We start from the raw sequence: 24,076 nt of genomic DNA on the forward strand, positions 1-24,076 counted from the left end.
ACGTTGTACGGCTGGCATTGGCTGCTGCCCGCGAGATTTAAGTCCCGTAGTGAAGTGGTTAAGGCACATATGGATCTAGAAAGAAATTCCCAATCATAAACCTAAAATTTGGGTCATTAAATACATCTATATGCCAAGGGCTTTTTTCCTCTTTATAAGGGAGGTAGCCAAATCAAAAGGAATGAAACTAATCCCACCCATTCCGCAGTGGCTTCCTGCCTGCTCTGTTATAAGCCTTTTCCAAATTCATAAAGGCCCAAATAAACATCCTTACCTTTTCCTAAAGCTTTCTCACATATCTCCTCTATAACAAATAATTGATTGACACAACCCTTAACTTACCTAACATCCAAACTTCTCCTCACCATTTACTCCCTCTGTTCCTCTCCTAATCCTCTCAATTAAACTCATCCCATAAGCCTTCCCAACTACACTCAATAAACTGATCCCTCTAAACCTACTACGCTCACATCTGTGCCCTCTTCCCTTGTAAAGTGGAACTATATGGACACTCCTCCAGCACACTACCCACCCTTATACACATTAAACAACCTTGCTAATCAGTCCATTATTACTGTAACTCTCTTCTTCAGACACTCCACATGACACCCATATAACCCAGAAGCCTTACCTGCTCTCATCATTTTCAAAACTACCTGCACCTCATCTTTTATTATTTCTCCTCAATTTTCCTCTACCCCCAACTCATCCATTATTACTTTAGAGCAGACAAGTACATTCCTTTCTGCCCTATCAACCTGGGAATAATGAATCCTCCAGTCCTCACTCCAGCTAAAGGAGTGCTCAGTGGCCTTCCTGTCATTTGCCCACATAATCAATCATTTGTTGCCATTGGTTACATTTGTGTTAGTCTGCAGCAAGTTATGTTATCTTATTTTGTATTGTAGTTATTTTTTGGCTACCTCCATTGTAAGGAGAGAGAGAGAGAGAGAGAGAGAGAGAGAGAGAGAGAGAGAGAGAGAGAGAGAGAGAGAGAGAGAGAGAGAGAGAGAGAGAGAGAGAGAGAGAGAGAGAGAGAGAGAGAGAGAGAGAAAAAAAAAAAAAAAAAAAAAAAAAAAACTTTGGTAAATGTATGTAGTCATTTTATCCTAATTTAACCAAAAGGCCATTTCCCACTTATAAAATCCCTTGTGCTTCCTGTTTCGAGTATTGTTGGTATGATCTATCCTAACAGGAACTGCTTTGTGACTCAGTCGAGGCCCAATGCCAGTGTAATTTGTGAATGACACCTCTCCTGCCTCCTTGAGCTAACTCGGTGAATGTGACTAACTCCAGGAAGGCATACCTCATGTCCTTGGCTGAACCAAGTCCACTGATCCTGCCAAAAATGGTTTGAAATGGGAAATGTGGTTGTACAGGCTTAGCAAAACTCGAGAATGATGTCTGAAAGTGATACACCCCACCCCAAGTGTATTCTCCCCAATGATGATAAGAAAGTTGGGATTTAATGTGTACGGAAGAGCAAATGCCGGAAAAAGAAAAGAAAAGAAAAGAAAAAGAAAAGAAAAAAGTAAAAGAAGGAGAAGAAGAAGAAAAGACCACAACTTTGGGAAACTAGAAAAATGCAAGAATTCAGATCTGACCAAGTTTGAAATTAAGCCAAATGTAAAATAAGAAGTTAGGAAAGAGGTAACTAAAAATGTAATACAGGTCACATTCTAAGTGTAATGAGGGGGAACATTATTTGAAGCCTTCATAAATAAATTTTTTTGCCTTACCTGGCCAAAAACTGTGAAAGCCTTATGCAACAGTTCATTAGATACTTGTGGGGTCAAGTTTTTGACTCTTACACCAGTTGTGATGGCTGCGAAACGAATCTTCATTGGCCGACCATGACACATGTAGCCCTGTAATTCCCGACGGCCCTTTTCTGCATTGCTTCTGAAGTCCTGTTCATGAGCAAAAAAATTTAATGAACAAAAGTACATGAAATAAAAAATATCAACACAGTAGAACTAACTTGTGAAAATCATGGTAGGTTTAGGAATGTGAATGCATGCGGATATCAGAAGTCTACTTTGTAATATACGAGGGAGATTTGTGAAAACTGGTAAGCAACTGTACAAACATTCCTACAAAGAGAAGGTATATTACATGAACTGACAAGCTTTACTATCTATCTGTACTCTATTTACAATAACTACAGGTGTACAGGAAGTCTAATATTTTCCACATTCAAACTGCCATTCACAGTGCAAACACACAATCTCCTTTCTCCCATCTCAGCAACTGGAGGAAAGGTCATCCCTGCCCTTTGCCACACAGCTTAGTTCAAAGACAATGTGGTGAGAAACTGGGCTTCCATATCTGGTTTACTCCTGTTTCATTGTATAATGACCACCGCCCCCGACTTCCTATCTATCCAAAATAATTCACACAGCAGACAAGAACATTATCTCATCCATTCACTACTACCTTTCGCACTTTCTTTCCTGTTTCAGACATTTATTGTACGTCAACGACCCCGCCCATCCCATTCATCCACTTTATTCTCTGGCTTCCTGTCAATTTCACTCCATCTGGTTCTTGCTGCTCATAATATATGCTAAAACCACCCAATCTACCTTGTCCAACAGCCCTCTTTCTTTCCCTTTTCTCTATCTCACCTCTAATTTCATACTTTATTTGTCCTTGTCGTACTTTACTTCTTAAACTCTTCATCTCAAATATACCCAAACTTTTCCTTTCTACTCCCCATATATTCCAAGTCTCTGCCCCTTGGTACAATCACTACACAATCATCTCTTTGCATTCATCACCAGATACCTATTTCACATAACACTTTTCATCCTACCACTCTTTCAGTCTCTCCTCAGAATCAGCCACAAATGCAATATCATCCACAAACACTTGCCTAATTTTCTTCTACCCTCACTCACCTGTTCTAAACTGCTGCCCACACTTGTGTTTGCTTCCCATATCATCCAATCCATGTACAGAACATGTTGAACAACCACATAAAAATCACTTTCACTTCCAACTGCACACTTCCCTCCCGACCCCCCCATGCCATTCTACTCATGTAAAAGGTTCTGAGAAAATTAGACTTCCATCTCCTGTACATCTCCAAAATGCTTTGCTATCAGTCCTATCATATGCCTTCTCCAAATGGTGATGTTAAATATACACTTTCATTTCATGACATCAAATGCACAATAAAAGCAGTAAAAACACTTAATGTCAACATGTCAAATCACAAACTTTTGTTATTCAATCAGCTGTAAAACTTTATCATACTTACATAATTGACGAAAGCATAAGCACCCTCCTTGTTGAAATAAACCTGGCCCAGTTCTCCATGTTTTGAGAAGATTTGTTTGAGTTCATCTAGGGTGACGTCCCTGGGTAGGTTACCAACAAAAAGGCGATTCCGGGCATTAAATTTGGTTTCTGTGAGTTCTAAGGGTTCAAGGTCAATCTGTGGTCCAACCATCGTGTTGACTTTTTCTTTGATTTTATCCTAAAAGGAGAAAAAAGTAGTTTTACTACAAAATCACAAAAATATATCGAGGAACAAAAAGCTCTTGGTCCTGTAACCTCTTCCATACTTGGCAATATTTATAATTTTGTTCTGGCTATTGTTAATGTATTTAAGGTTTTGGAGTTTCATTCATCTTTGAGGCATCCCATCAATACAGAATGGATCCAATGTCCTCTAACTCCAACCATACTGTTATCTTTATGCTCTACCTAATGCTGAAGTATTTTAGAGTCACTTTGACTCTCCTTCAGCGCAGATCAGGTTAATGACCAGAAGGCTATATCAGTCTTTTGCTAGTCTCTCCAACACGTGAATTCACACATTTAAGATAAATAAATTCTGACCAAGCCTCTATTTCATTGTAAAAAATTAGATGAAAAAATGTGAGTTATATGTGGTTATCACATAGCATACAGTAATAAATTGTGGCATTTTTATTTATTGTGATGAAACATTCCCCCAATGAAGGATGCCATCACATGAGAGAGAGAGAGAGAGAGAGAAAATAACTTCCTTCAACAATCAACTGAAGATTATAAAATAGTAAAGGCTAAGGCATAGGGCAGAGCAGTGACCTGCAAGTTCAGTGCTAGCACCTGTAATATTTCCAATAATGGTATGACAGAAGGTAAGCTAAATAATGTTTACTGATGATGCGAAGATTACAAGAACAATGAAAAGTGAGGACTATCCACTGATGCAAAAAGATCATATTGTATATGCCTGGAACCAAGAGTGGAAAATAAATTTCAATAAAAAAATCATATATATACATATGTACATGTGTGTGTGTGTATTTATCTAGTATCATACGGGAGGGGAGCTATGCTTGTAGTGACCTGTGTTTGTATCTTGCAACATCTAGTTTGTTCTTAAATTCTTGTATGGTGATTGCACACGCTATTTGTGTATGTATGTGTGTGTGTAGAAAGATCAGGGAGTGTAGATAACAGACAACTTCTCACCTGACAAACATATCAGTAAGATTGTGGGAGTGAGGTATGGACTACTGCACAACAAGGTGGATTTTCATTACATGGATAAAGAGTGAAAAGACTGTGAACCTAATTCACACACTAGAACATCAATGGTATGTTCCCCACACAGAATGGAAGATACGAGTAAGACTGAGGCCACAAAGAATAGCACCCAACTGGTTCCTAACCTGACAAGCAAGACATACAAGGAGAGACTATGTTCTGGTCACTGGTAGGGGTGGACTACAAGGTCAGATGGACTGGATAAGGATGGGAGGGCTCCACAAGGTCATGGGATCAAATTAAAAAAGACAATGTCTGCAAGGCAGCAGTTGGACTATGTGTAATATTTGTAAAACCTGTTTATCTATATACCTCCCTCGTAAGGGAGGTAGCCAAGCCAAAGGAACACACCCACTCCCATCCACCACCCTTGTTTCCCTCTTATCTTCTAAAACCTAAATAGAAGATATTTCATGCATATAATCATTTCATATTGTTACGAAGTTACCCCCACTTCTTGTCCTCACTCCTCCATCCTCACCTCTTCTCTGGTCTGTCCCACAAACTTACTGACCTCAAGTGGTCCCTTGGGACACTTGCACCACTTGGCTGTGCGACTCAACCAAAGCTTCCTTGTCTTGAGGCCCATGGGTGGAACAAGGCCTCCTTGAGGAAAGGCATAGTTCACCAGACTAAGTCAGACACTGTCAGGTCCCAGTGATGACTAACCAGTGCCTCAGTCTGTCAGCCATGTGAGGATGCACAATGACTTTGTTGAGGAACACATGCCCCAATGCCTAGTGGGTCAGGAGCATGAGAACATTTTGCATCCAGCTTCCCATGCATCACACTATGTCCTCATGCCAATTGAGAGCAAGGGTCATGACTTGCCTGTGTATATAAAGGCTGGACAAACACCTAAGATTCATATCACCTTGGAGCATTACATTGTGAGTATGGCTTACTGTCTCCTTGGTTCCTCACCTCCTCCTCCCTCCCCCACAAGCAGAGTTGGGACATGACTTTGTACATAGTCGTCACCTCCTTTATCGTCTCCCCACCCTTTTTCTTGCCCATAATGCGAGTCACCATTATTTGGCATCCCATATTCATCTCCAAACATATATTCTCTCCATCAGTTTGCCTTCAAACCAGCCAAACATTAAGCTGCCTAATGTGGGGCAACACTACCTGCCTAACAATTGGCTGCACAACATTTGGGGCCTCCAATCCCTGGCTCTGCCACTCGACTGCTGCCAGCCGCCACTTGATCTGCCAGATCGTCTGCTACTGCTGCCTGCCAGCACCACTATCAGTTCCACTGCCTACACACTTGCCTACCACAGGTATCAGCAGCTGCTCAAGTGCTGCCACTTCTCTGCCAGACTGCCTGCCACATCTGCCAACTGTCAGTTCAACAGTCTACACTCTTGTCTACCACAGTTATATTTGTGGCCTACTACCACTGCCACTAGATCATTTAGCAAATTAGAGCTATGAATGTCCCCACCTAGACCCACCCACATGCTCAATGGAGATCATAAGGCCCCATACCCCGACTCTGGTAGAGCTAGACTAGCAATCTCAACTGTCAAATCCACAACACCCTGGGTGGCCTAATGCTCCATCTATTAACCACAACCATTCTCAGGTGTCTCCCCCCCCCGGGGGGACATTGCAACCACACTCCAATGTCATCATACAATGTGATCCCAGGACAAGTTCCAGGTATGAGATCCCCAGAGTAGCCTCCCCAGATACACCAACCTTTTTCAAGACATACAGGACAACTCCAGTCCCATGGGAGTAGCTGAGCACTTAGGGGCTTGGTACCCAGTGGCAATCGGACTGCCACCTACTACTACCCTTGGCCCCATCTTGAGGAAAACTCCTTTGACAATTTCTTGTCAAAGCTTCACACAACTGCTGTGGGGGCATGTTAGGAAGTTGCCCTTGCTTCTAGTCCTCACTCCACATCACTCCTCTTCCCTGGTCCGTCATATGAACTTACTGACCCACAAGTGATTCCATGGGATGCTTGCACCACTTTTGACTGTGTGACTTGACTAAAGCTTCCTTGAGGAACATGGGTGGAACAAAGCCTCCTTCAGGAAATGCATGTGCAGTTCACCAGTCTACAACAGATGGCATCAGGTCCCTGCAATGACTAAGCAGTGCCTCAGTCTGCCAGCCATGTGAGGATGCATAATGACTTCGATGAGGAACACATGCCCCAATATCTAGGGAGTCACCAGTATGACAATGTTTTATGTCTGATTTCCCACACATCACACTTTGACCTAATGTCAATCAGAATCATGGGTCATGACCTACCTGTGCATAAAAAGGCTGGATGAACACCAAAGAGTCAGATTACCTTGGAGCATTATACTGTGAGCCTGGCTTGCTGTCTCCTTGCTTTCTCACCACCCTTACCATCTCCCCCCACCTTTTCTCGCACTTAAAGCGAGCTATTATTATTTGGCACCCAACATTCATCTCTAAAATAAAACATTCTCTCCATCAGTTTGCCTTCAACCCAGCCTAAAATTTGGCTGCCAAACACGAGGCAAGACTACATGTTTAACCAGTTTCACTTTTATGATCAGGCAGACTAAGCAGACCATCATTTCATGCTTCTGAAGGTGAGCACTGCCCCCTATTTTTCCGACAAATTTATAATCTTACTATACAATTGGGTTTTCAGGACCATAGCCCAATCATATATCTTGGGTTAATGAACATAAATCAATGTGAACAGACAATTAGAGTTTACATGAATCCATGGATTTAACCTTCTTAAACTACTGGAATAAAAAGCTAAACCATATTCCCAATGACCAGCAAATTGAACAAAGAATTTACAAACACTGCAGAATGGAGCACTAAGAATAAAACTGGCTGTACCAAAATCACTCCTATTGAGACACCTACACACACAGGAAATTAAATCCTCTCAATTGAACACATGAAAATGACAAGTACACAATTCTACACCAGAATAACACACCCTTCTACGTTTTACATTGGAGGAGGAGGAGGAGGAGGAGAGAGAGAGAGAAAAAAAAAAATAATAATAATAATAATAATAAAGTAAACTACTCAAATATGTACAGCCTACCACCTAAACCACATAAGAAAGACTGCCCAACTCAATGCTCAAACAACCCTCTGATGAAAGTACCACAGATTAAACTCCCAACAACTAACATAAATCACACTAGCACATCTGCACTCAAGGTACCAACTATCATTAATCCATTTATTACGGAAAGCTATATCTGCTCAAAATTTTATTACTGTTAACAGCAGAGAGCAGATTTACAACCCCACAACATGTGCTGCCATCTATGGATCACCACAGAAACTACCACCCTTGTTGATGTTAGTTTCTTCGTGTCTTCTGGATAAACTGGACATCTGTTTATATATGTTATACTTATAAGATATGTTCAGCAATATCTACTATATTGCATAATAACAAATGCCTGAGTAAGCCTGTACATGTTCTAAGTGTTGCAAAAACAGTTAGTCATTCTCCATGTGCCAAAGTTTCCTGTGCACCCATGAATGATGACTTCACTCCCATATTATCAAATACCTATTTACAGAGCAAGATTAAAAAAACAATTCAGTGGTAAATATTAAAACCTTAACTACAGGAGATAATGAAAAAGTGAACAAATTTCACTGCCTGGCAGATAATTAACATCATTACAGAATGAAATTTAATTCTGCAATGAATGGGTTGACAGCATCAATACAGAATAAAACTGATCACAAATTCAACCACCACACAGAAAACACAAAACATCTTACACTACAATGTCCCACACTATCAATTCCCAGACAATAATGCAATATTTCTTCTCTAAATGACTATGTCCCACCTGATAATTGTTGCCAATTTCCTGGAGGCCAAAAGTCTTCTGCAAGATAGACCAGGGACAATGGATTGATGGACCTAAACTATGTTAAGACTAAGATAGCAACCCTTGAACCATAACACACAAGACCAATGACTGGTACCTGCATGAGGTGGCCTGGTAAGATGGACATCAGAGAGCATCATCTCCCAGCCAGTTGTCTTCAAACAACTTATCTTCATTGGATGATACAGCCTAATGAGACGGGCAGTTTCCACACAGAGTTCATGATATCTACGAAGTAGTACCAACTCATTATATTTCTAAACACCTTTTCACATAATGTGAGCCAACAACTGGCAACCAATTTCCTCCTAATACCACAACATTGAAACAATCCTACAGTAATACAACACACACAACTGTCTCATTTTTTCCCTTGAGATCTACTAAGGCCCAAGGATCTCTGTCAACTTTCATCCATTCCTCATGCAACATGGAGGAAGTTCTGAAATATGTTCCATCAGAACCTTTTCCTCATAAGAAGTAACTAAACTGATATTTGTTAAAATCCTTACACCCAACAAAATTAGTGTTTACTTTATTCTTATTTTGGTGTTTTGTGCACCAAATGAGGAGAGGAGAGTGGGGTTGAAAAAGGAGATGGCAGATTGGGCTGATGATAGAGTATTGGGATGGTTTGGACACATGGAAAGTATGAGTGAAGAAAGATTAGTTAGGGAGGTGTGGAAGGCAGAGGTGGGGGGAGTGAACTTGAGGGGATGACCAAGGATGAAATGGATGGATGAGGGTGAAAGGGATTTTGAGCAAGGAAGGGAGAAGGCAGGAGATGGGGGTGAGTGGAGAATGCTGTGTATAGATGATACCATGATGCAAGGGTAGGAGGGGCAGGGATGGTGGGGGAGGGGAATGGGGAGTGGTTGTGAGTGAACAATATTTTGACACAGCCCGCAGGGATTTCTTCCCATCTTCTCTTTTTCCGAATGAGAGGATGGGGGGTGGGGGTGTGTCACTGATTAAGTGAAGCAGCCTCTCTGCATTACTTCTGACTCAGGATACTGAGCAGGATATAGTAGATAAGATTAGAGAGAGGAAAATGTATATGCCTTTTGATTTCCCTACCTCTCTTACAAGAGGAGGGAAAGCCCCTGGTATATAGATTGATAGATATTATGCACACAACCAACATGATCTAATGAATTACCAAAATAACATCCTTAGCACAAAACAAGCTTATAATTTTTTGTGGCATTATGTGTACCACTGAATAACTTGAATTTATTGGAATGTTACATGGTTTCTGACCTTACATTCACCTCAATGACATCTTAAACATCACTTTACTTTGACTTTCTCCACATTTGCTGTAGTTGTTGTCTGTGCACTTGCCTTACTATTTTCAACATGAATTCCCATAGTCTGTACAGTCACTGAGGACAATTTTGGTGAAGAGTCTTTGTCTGTTGCTTCAGGGCCCAACACATCCAGCAACTTACTAACCTAATACTGTACAGCAATATCTATTTACAGTATATGTGTGTGTGTGTGTATATATATATATATATATATATACATACACACACACTGTAGCAGAACTAATGCCATCACTGCTGACACTTCTATGCTACAATGTTGTAATTATATTAATACTAAACAATAGCTGGCCTGTTGGCTGTGAATTAATGATAGAATAGCACCTGGGCTCTCCTAAAATTAACAGCATTTCATGCAATTAAAAAAACAAAGCAGACTTGTCAAAACTGAATATAACTAGCCTGCAACCCCTGTTTGTGATTTTAGTTTCAGAGTGGAGAAGGTCTATTGGGAGTAGATTATTCAGATGTCATTCGCAACTAATAGCAAATGAATGTATACAAAGCAGTACGCATGGATTTGGTCAGTAGAAGTAAACTTATCATTATACCACTATACCTACACAGCATGGTTTTCAACAATAAGGAAAACAAATATACATACACATACCAATGGATCTTCCCCACTTACCAGGGAGGTAGCCAAATTCAACTCATAATTTCACTCCCATCCACCAGCCCACCCTCCCTCTCATCTTGGCTCCTTATGGATGATGGGTCTTGTATCTCATCCAATGCCCCGGGTCAGAAGCAATACAGCACATCTACAGCAAGGCCACTTCATTTAATCAGTGACGACCCCCCCCCCACCAAATCTCTGTCCCTTCATGCAGAAACATTGAAGATAAGGAGAAAACCCTTTGGGCTGTGTCAAAATATCATTCACACATAACCACTCCCTAACCCCAAATATAGACACCGAAAAGCTATACAAAATAAGGGATTGGGGATAAAAACTGGAAGCATCAAAAGAAACTAACAGAACATCTACACATAAACCAAACTTTTACCAACAGAATACTACATGAACATGACTGGTACTTAGTTCTACATAAGAGCCCTCAACTATACAAACCCATCACATTACAGAAGCAAATACATACATATAAAAGTATACTACCCAAAAACCTATAAGTCTCAAAGAACTTGGGTAAAATTCCAGAAACACACACACACACTGGTCAAACACGATACTTATGTTGTCCACTAGCTTGTAGCCTAACAACCATTCCACAAGGAAAAAACAGTTCTTCCAAATGCAAAAAAGAAAGTGAAAAATGTATTTGGGTGTTACTGGAACTGAACCAGTGCTTATTCAGTGATCTGGGTGGGAATCAGTTTTTGTGTGGATGCATTACACAGTAATGGGGGTTGATTGTTGTGTGTGTTTGAGTAGTATGCTGCCAGGGTGTTTTTGTACATTTCAGCTGATAGCTTACATGGTGTCATGGATGTACGGACTTCAATGCTCTTGCATAGAACTGTATATCTATCATAATCATATGGACTTAATTGCAATATCATTTGTTTTGCTGTTTGCTGGAAACCATGCTATGGAAATCTAGTCCATGGTAAGAATGAACAGTTTGAAGACATTTTTTGGGGGTTGACCTCAAGCCAGTGCCTGTGATTTTAGCCTTCCAATTAGAGTTGTACCAATTATGGACAAGTATTGATAACTCCATTGATATATATATATATATATATATTTTAGTTAATGTTGGCATAAATAAATAATTTGTGCATATTTCATTGTACCTATAAGTTTTAAAAAATTTGGCTGTATCAACATTACATTTGTTGTGGAAGATGAACTAACAGAAGTCTCAGGATGGACCTACCTCAGTCAGATTAAAGAACGACATTTAATTAAAGATGACTGACATGCACCATGTAAATTAACATAATAGCTTTGATTAATGTTTATTTTTGGTGGGACTTTGCCAGGGATGTGTTATATTGTCATGACTGTTCAATATGTACATGGACGGGGTGGTGCAGGAGGTAAATACAAGGGTAATGGGCAGGGGATTGAAGATGCTTAAAGAAAATGGCAAAAAGTGGGAAGCAAGACAATTGTTTGCCAACAACACTATGCGAGTGGCAGGATCAGTGGGGGGAATTAAGGAAGTTAGTGACAGAGTTTGAGAAGGTGTGTAAGAGGAGAAAGTTGAAGGCAAATGTAAGTAAAAGTAAGGTGATAAGATTTACAAGGAGAGAGGATGGGAGCAATTTGAAAGTGAGTATTAAAGGAGAGTGGCTTGAGGAAGAGGACAGCTTTAGATACTTGAGGGCACATGTGGTGGAAAAGGGAAGAGTGGAGGTGGAATGTAGACTGAAAGAACCAAGCAAGTGCCTTGAGGGATTAAAAAGTGTAATGAGAAAGATCTTTGGGAATGGATGCAAAGAGGAGATTGTATGAAGGGGTGATTGTGCCAATAGCACTGTATGGGACAGAGACATGGAACATAAAATAGGAAGAGTTTAAATGTGATGACATGTCTGAAGTATGGTTGGGGTTACACACTTGGACAGAATGAAAAACAATGAGGTGCGGAGGAGAGAGGGAGGTGGAAAAGGAGATTGGGTTGAAGAAAATGTATTGGGATGGTTTGGACACATGGAAAGAACACGTGAAGAATTGAATTATGATCTATTTTATATTATTTGTTTTTGTTTTATTATCATTTGTCTGTTTGATTTTTATTTATTATTAGTTATATGTCAATTTATTATTATTTACTATTTACCTGTTTGTTTATTATAAACTATACCTATGCATTTATTTATGTATTTCATTTTACATTATTATAGTTTTTATTTATTACTATGATTTTTTTTTTTTTGCATCCAAGCTATGGATCAAAAGGTCTTCTGTCGGCATGCTCCGCCTTTGTAATCCTTTGAAGGATTAGCAAAGGAAGTGTGGAAAACAGAGGTGGATGAGTGAATATGAGGGGATGACCAAGGATGAGATGGATTGATGGGAGTAAAAGAGGTAATGAGAAAGATGAGGATGGCTGTTGAGGGAGGAAGGGAGAAGGCAGAAGATAGGGGTGAGAGGAGAATGGCTGTGTATGGATGATACTGTGATGCATGAGAAACAGAGAGAGAGAGAGAGAGTTGCCAATTAAAAGAAGTGGCCTTGCTGTCGATGTGCTGTGTTTTGTTGCATTGCTTCTGACCCAGGGCAATGAGTGAGATGCTAGGATTACCCACCATCCAGGAGCCAAGACAAGAGGGAGGGAGGGAGGGAGGGAGGGAGGGGGGGGGGTGAATGGGAGTGGAGTATGTGCGGATGGAATGAGTGGGAGTGGAATTATGCCTTTTGATTTTGATTACCCCCATTGCAAGGGGGAAAAAGCCCTTGGTATATGTCTGAAGATGTAATTTATGACGCCTTAACCCGCTGGCTGAGCAGGTTAAGGCGTTGGTACTTGAGGGAATGGCAGTTCGAACCCTGCCAACTGCTAAGTCGAACCAAGGGCATGGTTTATTAAATTCCATGCTACAAAGTCCTCTGTGAGGGGTACCATCCTAGCCCTCCGATAGGGAGGAGTTTGTGACGTAAAACTACATCACTTACTATCTACAAGTTTCTCTTCTCCTATGGTGATATTATATGTGTATTTTTTGTACTTATATATATGACATGTTATCTAAATCATTATTTTGAAGTTGTTGGTATTGTGTCATTTTTAAAATAACTTGAAGTTTGTACAATTGATCAAGTCTTAGTTTGAAAGACTTAACTTGTCTCTTCCTTTCCAATTAAAAATATTCATTGGGTATTTGTTGCAAAGGGCAATGGGGATTATTTTTACCTAGTGTATTCAGGTAATATATATTTTCATTGTAACTTATTTTTTAAGGGCACTCAATGTGACAGACACATGCTAGCTGCTGTCAGCAAAAATCTCTAGCACAAATTAAGACAAATTAGGATATAATCTACAAATAAATACTTCAGGTGATATATAATTATTGGCAGAGGACCACAATTTTTTAAAAGCCTACAAAATAACTGCTGATCTTAGAATTCTTATAAAGTGGTGCAGATCACTTGTTGGTGGTTTGACACAGGGATTGTGACAATAACTTTCATATATGATGAAGCAGAACATTTTTTTATGACAAAAAAACAAGCATTATGTTAATCTTAATACAACTTGTTGCTCACTGAGTTACTTGTTCCTTGTCAGTCTTTAATGTTGAGTTACATGTATAGATTCCACTAGCAGGAGTAGGACTAGGACAAAATAGTTTTATATGAGTACATTTTCATGTTACTGATACAACTCGAGATACTGGGTAGTTCAGTTAATATGGTTAACTCCCATCATAATCACTTTTATGAAGTTAATATTGTACCCCACTCTAAGTTTGAAAGCATGTGGACATGTCAATATTAAGGTATTAATGATTTCCAATATACCCTGGGTATGCCAATATGAGTGACAACTCATGCTACGAGGCAGTTCATGGAGTCTTGAAGCTTGCATTGAGCTATGAGTTGTTAGGGGTGCATCACATCTTGATTTTCTAGATATTGATGGGCCAAATGCTTTAAAACTTACATATACTATAAAATATAGCAAATAATCTATTTGTACCAACATTAAAACCAATATCATCAGAGTTGATCGTAGCTGTCAGTAATTAGTACAACACTCCAACTCCGACATCAAATTGCAGAAGTTGTGACATCTTAGAAATATTATACCAATATTTCATTTGTAGTAAAGCTGACAAGCTTGAAATTTCAAAACAATGCAAAGGAACAATGAAATTATGACAGCACAAGAGGTAAAATTCCAGAATCATGCAAACCTGGATATTTGACAAGACTTGAGTTACTCAATAGCTGTAGAGTTCTCATAACCATTCCACAGAAATAGAAGACGTTTCAAATATAAAAAAAAAAGTGAAAAATGAATTTGTGTGATACTGGAAAGTAAGTCCCAAAAATGGAGGACAGGTCTCTGTAGATAATATTTAAGATTCTTGCAGAATGATGGACAATAGTACAACAAACTTGATTCTTGAAGACTTAAATGTCCTTGGCATCCTTCCCACTTTACAAACAGACACCTGTTACCCTTCTGACTACAAAACAGCCTGAACTCCTCAACATCAAATAAATCCTTCAGAAAGTATGACCAAAAGGACATTCTAAATCCAATATTGACAACCACATACAATGGAGCAAAAACATTAGAGAACTATAGCAACGTTGGGGACCTCCTTTTAATTGTTCTCGGAATTAAAAGCTATTTCCTGACCCGAATAACAACACTGTGACGACTTTTACATGAATATTTTGTCCAAAAATGAAAACGAGTGTTTACAAAAGAATTTGGCGTTCCTTGCCAGACACATTCGGAATTCCCAAACAGAACGAAAACTTGCAAGGTCGACCTAACAAGTACACTGACGTATACATCACAATGACTAATATACATTAACAAATTATAATGTTATGAAACTCGTACATACGAAAGCTACCCTGGTGTGGCCACCGAAGTTGAACTATGACTAATGGTATCCATACCCTTTCCTACTGTAACAATAAAGTATATTACCTTAAAGAAAGGCGACTGTATCGGCATCCCTGCTCGGCCATAAGACTGGTTCCGTTGGTAGTAGTTACTCATGTTCTGGGGCTGCTGACCCGACGATGATGGCGGACGATCTTGATCGTCAGAACCGTGGCCTTCCCTTTTGAAGTCTTGGGGCATATCACCGCCAAAGTCTCCTCCACGGCCTCCCATGCCATCCCCTTGATCACGCCCTCGATTCCCCATTCCATTCTGCATCGTTTTTGTGGTACTTCCACGAAGGACACAACGTAATCACAAATATATCGGCCGGCACGGCACGAAGCGACGCGCTGTGGAACTCCACTGTGTAAAGTAGAAAGTCAAGCGGTTCTTAAAACTTTTTAAGTAATATAAAACTAATTATAACAAAACAGTTATAATTTATATATTTTTCAGATATAAGGTTTACCAAAAATATATTAACAAGTATATGTTGTTGTATAAGTTAATATTTCAGGATTAATATTCCAGTAATCTTTAGAACTGTATGTTCTGACTACAGTTAGGAGCCCAACAAAGCTGTCAGATGTAGGATAGTGTTTATATACGAGACAAATGAATATTGTGACTCGTGTGTTTGAAATTGATCCTGTCTGACAAAATGACATCGCCTGGTGCTGCCCAGCTTTTTGATGAATTGGATAGTAAGTGGTGAAATAATGTAGGTTGCAGTAATGAGAAAGTTTTTGAACTTAATACATTTAGAATTTGTTTATTGTGAGACTGAGACTTACGAATGTCAATGTGCTTCGTGTTACAATGAAAGAAAGGTAAATGAATTTCAAAGTAGTTTCTTTTCCATCCTATCAACAGAGGTAGAGACAATAGATTTAAAAATATAGCGACCCAAAATTACTACTGATGAGGCTTGACCTTCAGGGAGGCAGACGATGTAAACAGTGTTTTTGAAGAAGTGTAATACATCAGCTACCCCAATCTTAGAATCTATGTAATCATTATTATTTGGACAAGAGGGGTCACTAACAAAACTGAAAGTTCTAATCACTTTAATCTTTATGGATGGATCACAAGGCCTTCTGGCTATCTACAGACTCGTTTGTCTTTCCTCACAAAGGTGTTTGAGGGAGTAGTTAGGAAGAACCTAGTGAACTTGAACTTCATAGGAAGGATGGGGCAGTTCAGTCTAGGATAACATGGGTTTTGGAAGGAATGGTCATGCCTTTCCCAACTCCATGACAACTTTGTAGAGTATTATTTTAGTTGTGCACACCTACACGATATAGCATTAGAAAAGTAAATATTAATTTTGGAAGCTCGCTGGCTGAGTGGGTTAGGGTGTCATTACTTGCAACAAAGGTTGAGGGGATGGTGGTTTGAATCCTGCCACTGGCAAAGTTGAACCAAGGGCATGGTTAATTAGATTCCACGCTATAAAGCCCTCTGTAAGGGGCACAGTCCTAGCCTTCTGATAGGAGGAGTTTGTGACGTTAAACCATATTGCATAATATATGAACGTAATGTGCGATTTTCTTGGCAGAAATAGAAATCAAGAAACCTTGCTACAAGCAAATTTACTAACACATGAAGCTGCTAGGATATGGTATGGACGCCATACCAGTCCAGTCACTTACAGACGACAGCTTTTATGTTGTGGACTAGGTGTTCTCCAACTCCAGGTGATGTTAATAAGTGGTGTTACAAAGACAGTAGGGCTTCCTTAGACTTTATGAGAGAACCCGGGGTTCTGCGGTCGTCTATTAATTGCCTGAGGTACAATAATAATCAGGCCGTCAGCATCCGTGATGACAATGACTCAGATAGTCTTTAGAATTTGAGGTACTGAATTACTAAACATTGGCTAGGTTATGTAGGTTAATTAGGTTAGGTTGTCGTTGTGTTAGATATGTTAGGTTAAGTTAGAATAGACTAATTTGTCATCCTTTCATTTCTTCGACCTCAGCATCTATCAAAACAAACATGGCATATCATTCAACTGCCGTGACTTCGTTTATTAGAAAATACATTTAAGCAACTTTTTTGTTATTGATTTCTGCAAAGAAAATTGCATATTACATTGATCCATTATAATTAAAAAAGTTAATAATTAATTTTCTATTGCTATATTGCATAGGTGCGTACAACTAAAATTTTACCCTTTGTAGACAATGTAGTAGTAGAGTGATGATTGAATTGATGGCGACATCACCACTAGTTGATACTAAAAAGTGTGATACTAGTTGATACTAGTTTTATCATAGCAAGCTGTCATCGTGCGTGGGGCCCCTTCTTGAACCATAAACACCATTTCATTCTTGCTGAGGTCAGGCTTTCTTAATGGATAACATGACCCAGTGCTGACCCAGTGAATGGGGCTCTTTTCGAAGACACCCAGATACCTATATCACACACAAATACTCTCTTCTCTTCCTCCAAAACCACCAAATGCCAGCCTCTGGAAACATTCATTATCACATCACTCACTGCTCCATTAACACAATAAAAGTGCATGCTAGACCCTCTGATATCCAACCCTCTGAATCCTTTCTCCCATGAAAGGACAGAGTCCACCTGGCCAGACTGATGCGGCCACCACCCAGCCCTTCTAAGCTACCAGAAGAGACTGGATGACTGCATTGTGGACAAATACCCAGGATGTAACACTTCACCCTATAATATTTATCACTGCACTATACACAATCATGCATGCAAACAATACAACATACACTCCATAAAGGATTTTTGGGAAACCCCATTTTGGCTGTGGCATTCCTTGGGAAGATGGGACTGCTCGGACAGACAGTCTAGGGAACAACAACTGCAACCAGCTGTGATCACCCCACAATAGGAGTGACATAGAGCGGCTATTGGTGGGGCAAAGTTCCTTCACCAGATAGATTTTGGGTCTGAGAGATCTGAATTACTGTGACCACCTAAAAGAACTGGGGCTTTACTCGAACAGTCTACATTTGTAAAGTCCTAGAACAGCATGTACCTGACCCTGCAGATACAAACCTCCTTTATCTCACCACCAGTGAGCAGACTGGATGCAGATGTACAAGGAGCCTGCCTACCAGGACCCCTACAAATATAAAGACCACCATACACATGAGAGGCCAAAATTTTCCTATGCTCTGCCCAAAAAAATTGAGAGGCATCACTGGCTGCTCAGTAGAAAAGTTCAAAGATGGCCTGGACTAGTTTCTATGGATGGTACCAGATGAATATCCTGTGCTGGTCTACACCAGTAGATATAGGACCTCCAGCCATTTACCAGACCAAATGGACCTGATGTACAAGGGAGGTCTGGTAGCAGCGGTGGACCACCATGACAGTGAGGACAACCTCAAGACATACATATACCAAAGCTTTTTTCCCCCTTATTAGGGAGGTAGCCAAAAAACATAGGCATAAAACTCACTCCCACCCATTCCATCTCTATCACACTCCACTCCCCTCCACCCTCTTCCCTCCCCCTTATCTTGGCACCTCCTAGATGACGGGTCATCCCTGCATCTTGTCCACTGCCCTGGGTCAGAAGCATTGTCAAAAAACACAGCACATCCACAGCAAAGCTGCTTCATTAAATCGGTGACAAAAACAAAACAAAACAAAAAAAAACATCATCTTTCTGTCCCCTCATGCAAAAAAGAAGACAGAGAGAAATCCCTTTGGGCTGCGTCAAATTATTTCTCACACATACTCCCTCATCCCCCACCCATTCCTCCTCATGCATCACAACATCATCCATATACAACCATTCTCCATTCACCCCTGTCTTCTGTCCTCTCCCATCCTTCCTCAACAGACATTCCCCTTTTCCCCAAAGCCCCTTTTACCCCATCCATCCATCTCATCCTAGGTCACCCCCTCATGTTCACTCCTTCCACACCTCTTTTACTAGTCTTTCATCACTCATTCTTTCCATGTATCCAAACAATCCCAATACTCTTTCATCCACCCTATCTCCCAACTCCCTTTCTACCCCCATTCTCCTCCTCATTTCTCACTCTGTCCAGCCTAGTAACCCTTATCATACTTTCCCGACACCTCATCTCAAACACATTTAAACTCCTTCTCTCTTCCTCTCTTATATTCCATGTTTCTGCCCCATACAGTGCTGTTGGCACAATCACTCTTTCATACAATCTCCTCTTAGCATCCATTCCCAAATGTCTATTTCTCATTACACTTTTTAATCCACCAAGGCATTTACTTGCTTCTCTCAATCTACATTCTACCTCCACCTCCACTCCTCCCTTTCCTGCCACATTCGCACCCAAGTATCTAAAACTATCCACTTCCTCCAGTCTCTCTTCCTTAATACTCACTTCCAGTCTGCTGCCACTTTCACCCCTTGTACATCTCATCACCTTACTTTTACCCAAATTTATCTCCAACTTATTTCACACACTTTAACTTCCTCAATCCCTCCTCTGATCCTGCTACAAGTGCAGTGTTGTCCGCAAACAACAGCTGGCTTACCTCCCCCTTTTCTCCTCAAGACAACCAAGTAAATACTCAGCTTACAAAACAAACACTCCAGGACCAGTCACCAAACTCCATACTCTTCTAGACATTAGCCCAACAAAGAAATGCCCTCTACTGTAAGCAAGACCCACAAGACTGCAATGCCAACACAGAATGGGCCTGGCCATGGAAACAAGTTCCATCTAGATATATAAATGTCAGTTATTTTCATTGATTTATTTCCCTGGGTCTCTCTTGTTAATTTCAATGATTCTGTTTTCAAGATGACCTTATGGATTGTAACACGGCATTTTTTACTGGGATATGAACTAAAATGCACCAAAAACCTCATTGGCAGCTAGCATTGGGCTCTGGGCGCTTTCGCAGATCTCTTTGAGGAGAAATGTTGAATTATTATTATTATTATTATTTTTTGTGTAGGGCTGTTTTTGTCAACAACAAGTAGGAGGGAGAAATCAATTGCAGGGTGTGAGTTCCCCTGATTTAATGAAAGTTTTGTTGTGTTAGATGGAAGAGATCTTAGGTTTGGTGTGAAGATAGTATAATCTATAATTATGAGTAAGAGTATATTATCAAATGGATTTTTCTTGACAGAAAAGCTGATGGTTTACCTGCGTGATGGTCGGACATTAATTGGTTACCTGCGCAGTGTTGATCAGTTTGCTAATCTAGTGTTGCACCGTACAATTGAGCGTATCCATGTTGGTAAGCGCTATGGAGATATTGATCGAGGAGTCTTCGTCATCAGGGGAGAAAATGTTGTTCTCCTCGGAGAAATTGTAAGTATTTTGACATTTTGATTACAAGTTCTCTAGAGAATAGTTAAAGCATGAATCATGTAATCCAGAGAGAGAGAGAGAGATAGATAGATAAATAAAGAGGAGGAGGAGAAGTAGAGCAGCTATTACAGTGCTTCTGACCCAGGCAATGGACAGGAGACAGGGATGACCCTTCATCCAAGAGGAGCTAAGATAAGAGGATCAGTGGATAGGAGATGTATTGTAGCATGGTTGGTGGTCTAATTAGAGGATGGTAAATACACTCACAATAGATTTGTTCCTTTATTTACTATATGCAATTTTGTGTAGAGAGGAAGTGCACTATGAATCATCCGGCTAGAAGTGACTATTTGCCTGTTCACACCCCATAAACAAGGGGTCAGAACATGGCTGTTGCCATTTGATTGTGCCTTGGCCTTTTCCCCGTCTGCCTCATTCCTCCTCTTTTCTCATTCTTCCTCCTTCATCACCTCTCTGGCTGCTGTCCTATGGACTCTGTGCTTCTTTCAGGGATTGTCCAGATTCTCCCTGTTGCAGCCCTTTTCACCAAATTCCTAGTGGCATTGACACCTGGTACTTATTAGGCCTAGCTCTATACTGCTAGCGCTAAACATGGCTTTCTGAATCCTGGTGGGAAAGGCACCTGACTCATATGGTTGGCCTTTGTTAACAGCATGGCTTGGCTTGGAATCTCTTGCGCCAAAACCCAACCATGGCCACCTCCTTTATAAAGGTGGAAGAAGCCTTTGGTGTATAGATAGACATTTTATATGAAACATTACTTATCCCATATCATATATAGCCCAATAATGGCCACAGTTTACCCATCATAGTTAAGTAGTCTGGCAATAGTGAGGAAAAATATTGTTATACACTTTTTTTTTGGCTACCTCCCATGTAAGGGGGAAAAAGCCTTTGTTATATGTATGTATGGATGTACCCATGTACATATCTTCCCTGTATATTGGGGGTATGGTTTAATCAGAACATGCACCCATCAAAACACATTCACTGCTCCTTAATACCACAGGGTCATCCTTGTTCCCTGCCACATTGCCTGAGTCACAGGCAATGCAGTGAGGCAATGCATCCACAACAGGGTCTAACAACCAGAGGTGGTATAAAAAGAAAATAATGCTGATGCTTTGTATAGCAACCTCCCATCTCAATCAGTCAACATATTTGCAGAGGAATCAGGAGCATACCTTTTGGCCATATCATTCCTTCATCCATTCACACTCCTTGTATACACATCTTTTGCATTCTCTTCCTTGCTTGACACATTCCTTATGCATCCAGTACATGATGGCAGCCATCATACAAGGAACCAACACTGTTGAACAAAATAGGGGCATGTTCAATATCTCACTCCACCTGATTCCTTTAAGACCCATTGCCAACAAAATTTTAAGCTATTCCTAGTTGCCCTCCAAAATCTCGTTTTCTTCTCAAGGTCATTGTCCATCCTCTGTAGACAATTGCTCACTCTTCTTCCTTTTGTTCCTTGGTTGTGAGCTAATGTCCTTCACCCAGTCAATTGTTCCATCTTATCCTTAACCTTTCCTGTTCTCAGACATTTGGTCCACCTTCTCTGTAAACTTTTCTAGTGTTCAGTAATCTCCCCCCCCATTCCTCTTATTTAATCTGTCGTGTGTATTACAACTATGTACTTGAAAAAGCTATAAGTGAAATGTTTACTTCAATATCCGTTTTTCATGACGCTTTATTTTACCCAGACATTTCCTCCTTTACTCAGTAGATAACTTCCACCTCCACTCCTCCATTCATTGCAATATGCAACCCCAAATACTTAAAACTCCACTTCATCCAGCCTCTCACCCTGCAAACTTGTAGGCAGTTTCCTTGGGTATAAAGTGTTGTTTTCAATCAAGAATAAAGATGAGATCATGTGTATTAGAATACCAAGGGTTGGGATTTAAATTCTGTTTGTTTTTTCAGGATGAAGTTAAAGAAGAAAACACTCCTCTAGAACAAGTTAGTATTGAAGAAATCCTTGAGGCACAACGCATTGAGCAAGAACGGCGACAGGAACAAGAACAGCTACGAGCAAGATTCATGAAAGAGCGTGGACTTCAGTATACGGCCGAAATTGGACCGGATGACATGTATTGATAGAATTTTCGTTAGTGTTCAGGATACTGTTTTGTACGTGATTAAAGAATTATGAAGGACATGAAATAAAGGGAAGGTTTAAGTTGCATTGTGGTAATTTAAAAAATATATTAAAAGATTAACATTAGATTTTTTATATTACAGCTCTCACGTACAAAAAAAAATTCTTCAGAGATTGTTTTTATTTTCATTATTTTGTGGTCATCTTTGTCAAAATAGGTTTGTGAAATTACCAAGTATATTTATTTTTTATTTTACACAGTATATGGGTGTGTACATTTTATAAAATAAATATTTTATTTTTTCAGTTTTGTTTTATCTCATACACCTTAAGTTAATATTAGATAATGTACCTCAGTGTTTACCATATAACAGACAGGTTTTATAAATGCTCATAGGTTATACATACACAAGTCATGCATGCATACATCACATTTGGTGAGTTAGTATATTCTATACGTCTTTTAGAATGATGAGCAAGGAAATATACTGCAAAAAATAGTAAATGGAGGGATATGAGAGTGACACAGCCTGAAGACATTTATAAACATTTCATAAATTGCTTGAAGCAGTGGGGCTAACTGGCTCCAACTCTTGGGTCCTGCTGTGGAAGAGCTTTGCCTCACTGCATTGCCTTTGACCCAAACAGGGGGAGGTGTTCCAGGTCAAGATGGGCTGGCTGGTCAAATGGTATTATTTATGTATATGTGGGGGGGACGGAGAGGGGGGGTCGCCGATTAAATGAAGCGGCCTTGCTGTGGATGTGCTGTGTCTTGCGACACTGCTTCTGATCCAGGGCGGTGGGCAAGGTGCAGGGATGACCCGTCATCCAGGAGGTGCTCAGATGAGAGGAAGGGTGGGAGGGGTGTGGAGTGTATTTAGGGATGAAATAGGTGGGAGTGTTTTTATGCCTTTCCCTTTTTGGCTCCCTTGAAAGGGGGAAAAAGCCTTGGTATATGTATGTATATGTGCACTATGATTGTCACCCCCCACCCCACTTACATGGAGGGATGGGGCTTTGGATTGTATGCATGTATTACGTACGTGTGTGCGTACAATATACTGGAAAGGAGCTACGCTGGGATCCTGTCCCTTTTCTTCATCAATCAAACTTTGTGCAATCCATTTATGATCTTAGATCAGACTATGTCTTCTTTTCGGCTATTCCACGAGTTGATACATTTATAAGGATAATTATATCTTGATACCCTTAAAGCACGTAATCTTGCTCAATTTCTTCCCATGGCCTTGTCATGCTTTCCTTATTAAGAAGGAAACTAAGACACTGATCAAAACACTGCTTTGTTTAAAAAATTTATGAGAACCACACCAAACTACACCTCCACATAGTATCCAATAAATCTGTTGCTCCT

At 40.1% G+C, this 24,076-nt stretch overlaps 2 protein-coding genes across 6 annotated transcripts in view; one reads left to right on the forward strand and one right to left on the reverse strand.

Annotated features, from left to right (window-relative positions):
* LOC143036537 (hrp65 protein-like) overlaps positions 1–15,662 on the reverse strand; it is a 63,751-nt gene extending 48,089 nt beyond the window's left edge. For all 4 annotated transcript variants that reach the window (XR_012967368.1, XM_076204014.1, XM_076204012.1 and 1 more), the window contains exons 1-3: positions 15,325–15,662; positions 3,263–3,481; positions 1,740–1,910 (exon numbers count right to left, since the gene is read on the reverse strand). Coding sequence is in view for 3 of the 4 variants with exons in the window: in XM_076204014.1 (XP_076060129.1) it covers positions 1,740–1,910; positions 3,263–3,481; positions 15,325–15,558 (624 nt within the window). In the remaining variant the exon portion in view is untranslated. The remainder of the gene's footprint in view (positions 1–1,739; positions 1,911–3,262; positions 3,482–15,324) is intronic.
* Positions 15,663–15,829: 167 nt separating this feature from the next.
* Positions 15,830–23,010, forward strand: LSm1 (U6 snRNA-associated Sm-like protein LSm1). 2 transcript variants are annotated; one of them, XM_076204016.1, is made up of 3 exons: positions 15,830–15,986; positions 20,386–20,570; positions 22,530–23,010. In XM_076204016.1, the coding sequence occupies exons 1-3, from the start codon at positions 15,944–15,946 to the stop codon at positions 22,701–22,703; spliced, it is 402 nt and encodes a 133-aa protein (XP_076060131.1). In that variant the 5' UTR covers positions 15,830–15,943; the 3' UTR covers positions 22,704–23,010. The 2 variants fall into 2 exon arrangements, with proteins under 2 accessions (XP_076060131.1, XP_076060132.1); XM_076204017.1 differs by having other exon boundaries at positions 15,874–16,003.
* The last annotated feature ends 1,066 nt before the right edge of the window (positions 23,011–24,076 follow it).

This window comes from Oratosquilla oratoria, chromosome 20, assembly GCF_046742065.1.
Source record: "Oratosquilla oratoria isolate Oo_2021 chromosome 20, ASM4674206v1, whole genome shotgun sequence".
NCBI classification, from domain to species: Eukaryota; Metazoa; Arthropoda; class Malacostraca; order Stomatopoda; family Squillidae; genus Oratosquilla; species Oratosquilla oratoria.

What these genes read in the sequence shown, in the direction of transcription:
- LSm1 (XM_076204016.1), top strand. Translation starts at nt 15,944, where the DNA reads ATGACATCGCCTGGTGCTGCCCAGCTTTTTGATGAATTGGATA. An exon ending in GCTTTTTGATGAATTGGATA is followed by an intron (nt 15,987 to 20,385) that starts GTAAGTGGTGAA and finishes TTTTCTTGACAG; the next exon opens with AAAAGCTGATGGTTTACCTG. An exon ending in TTGTTCTCCTCGGAGAAATT is followed by an intron (nt 20,571 to 22,529) that starts GTAAGTATTTTG and finishes TTGTTTTTTCAG; the next exon opens with GATGAAGTTAAAGAAGAAAA.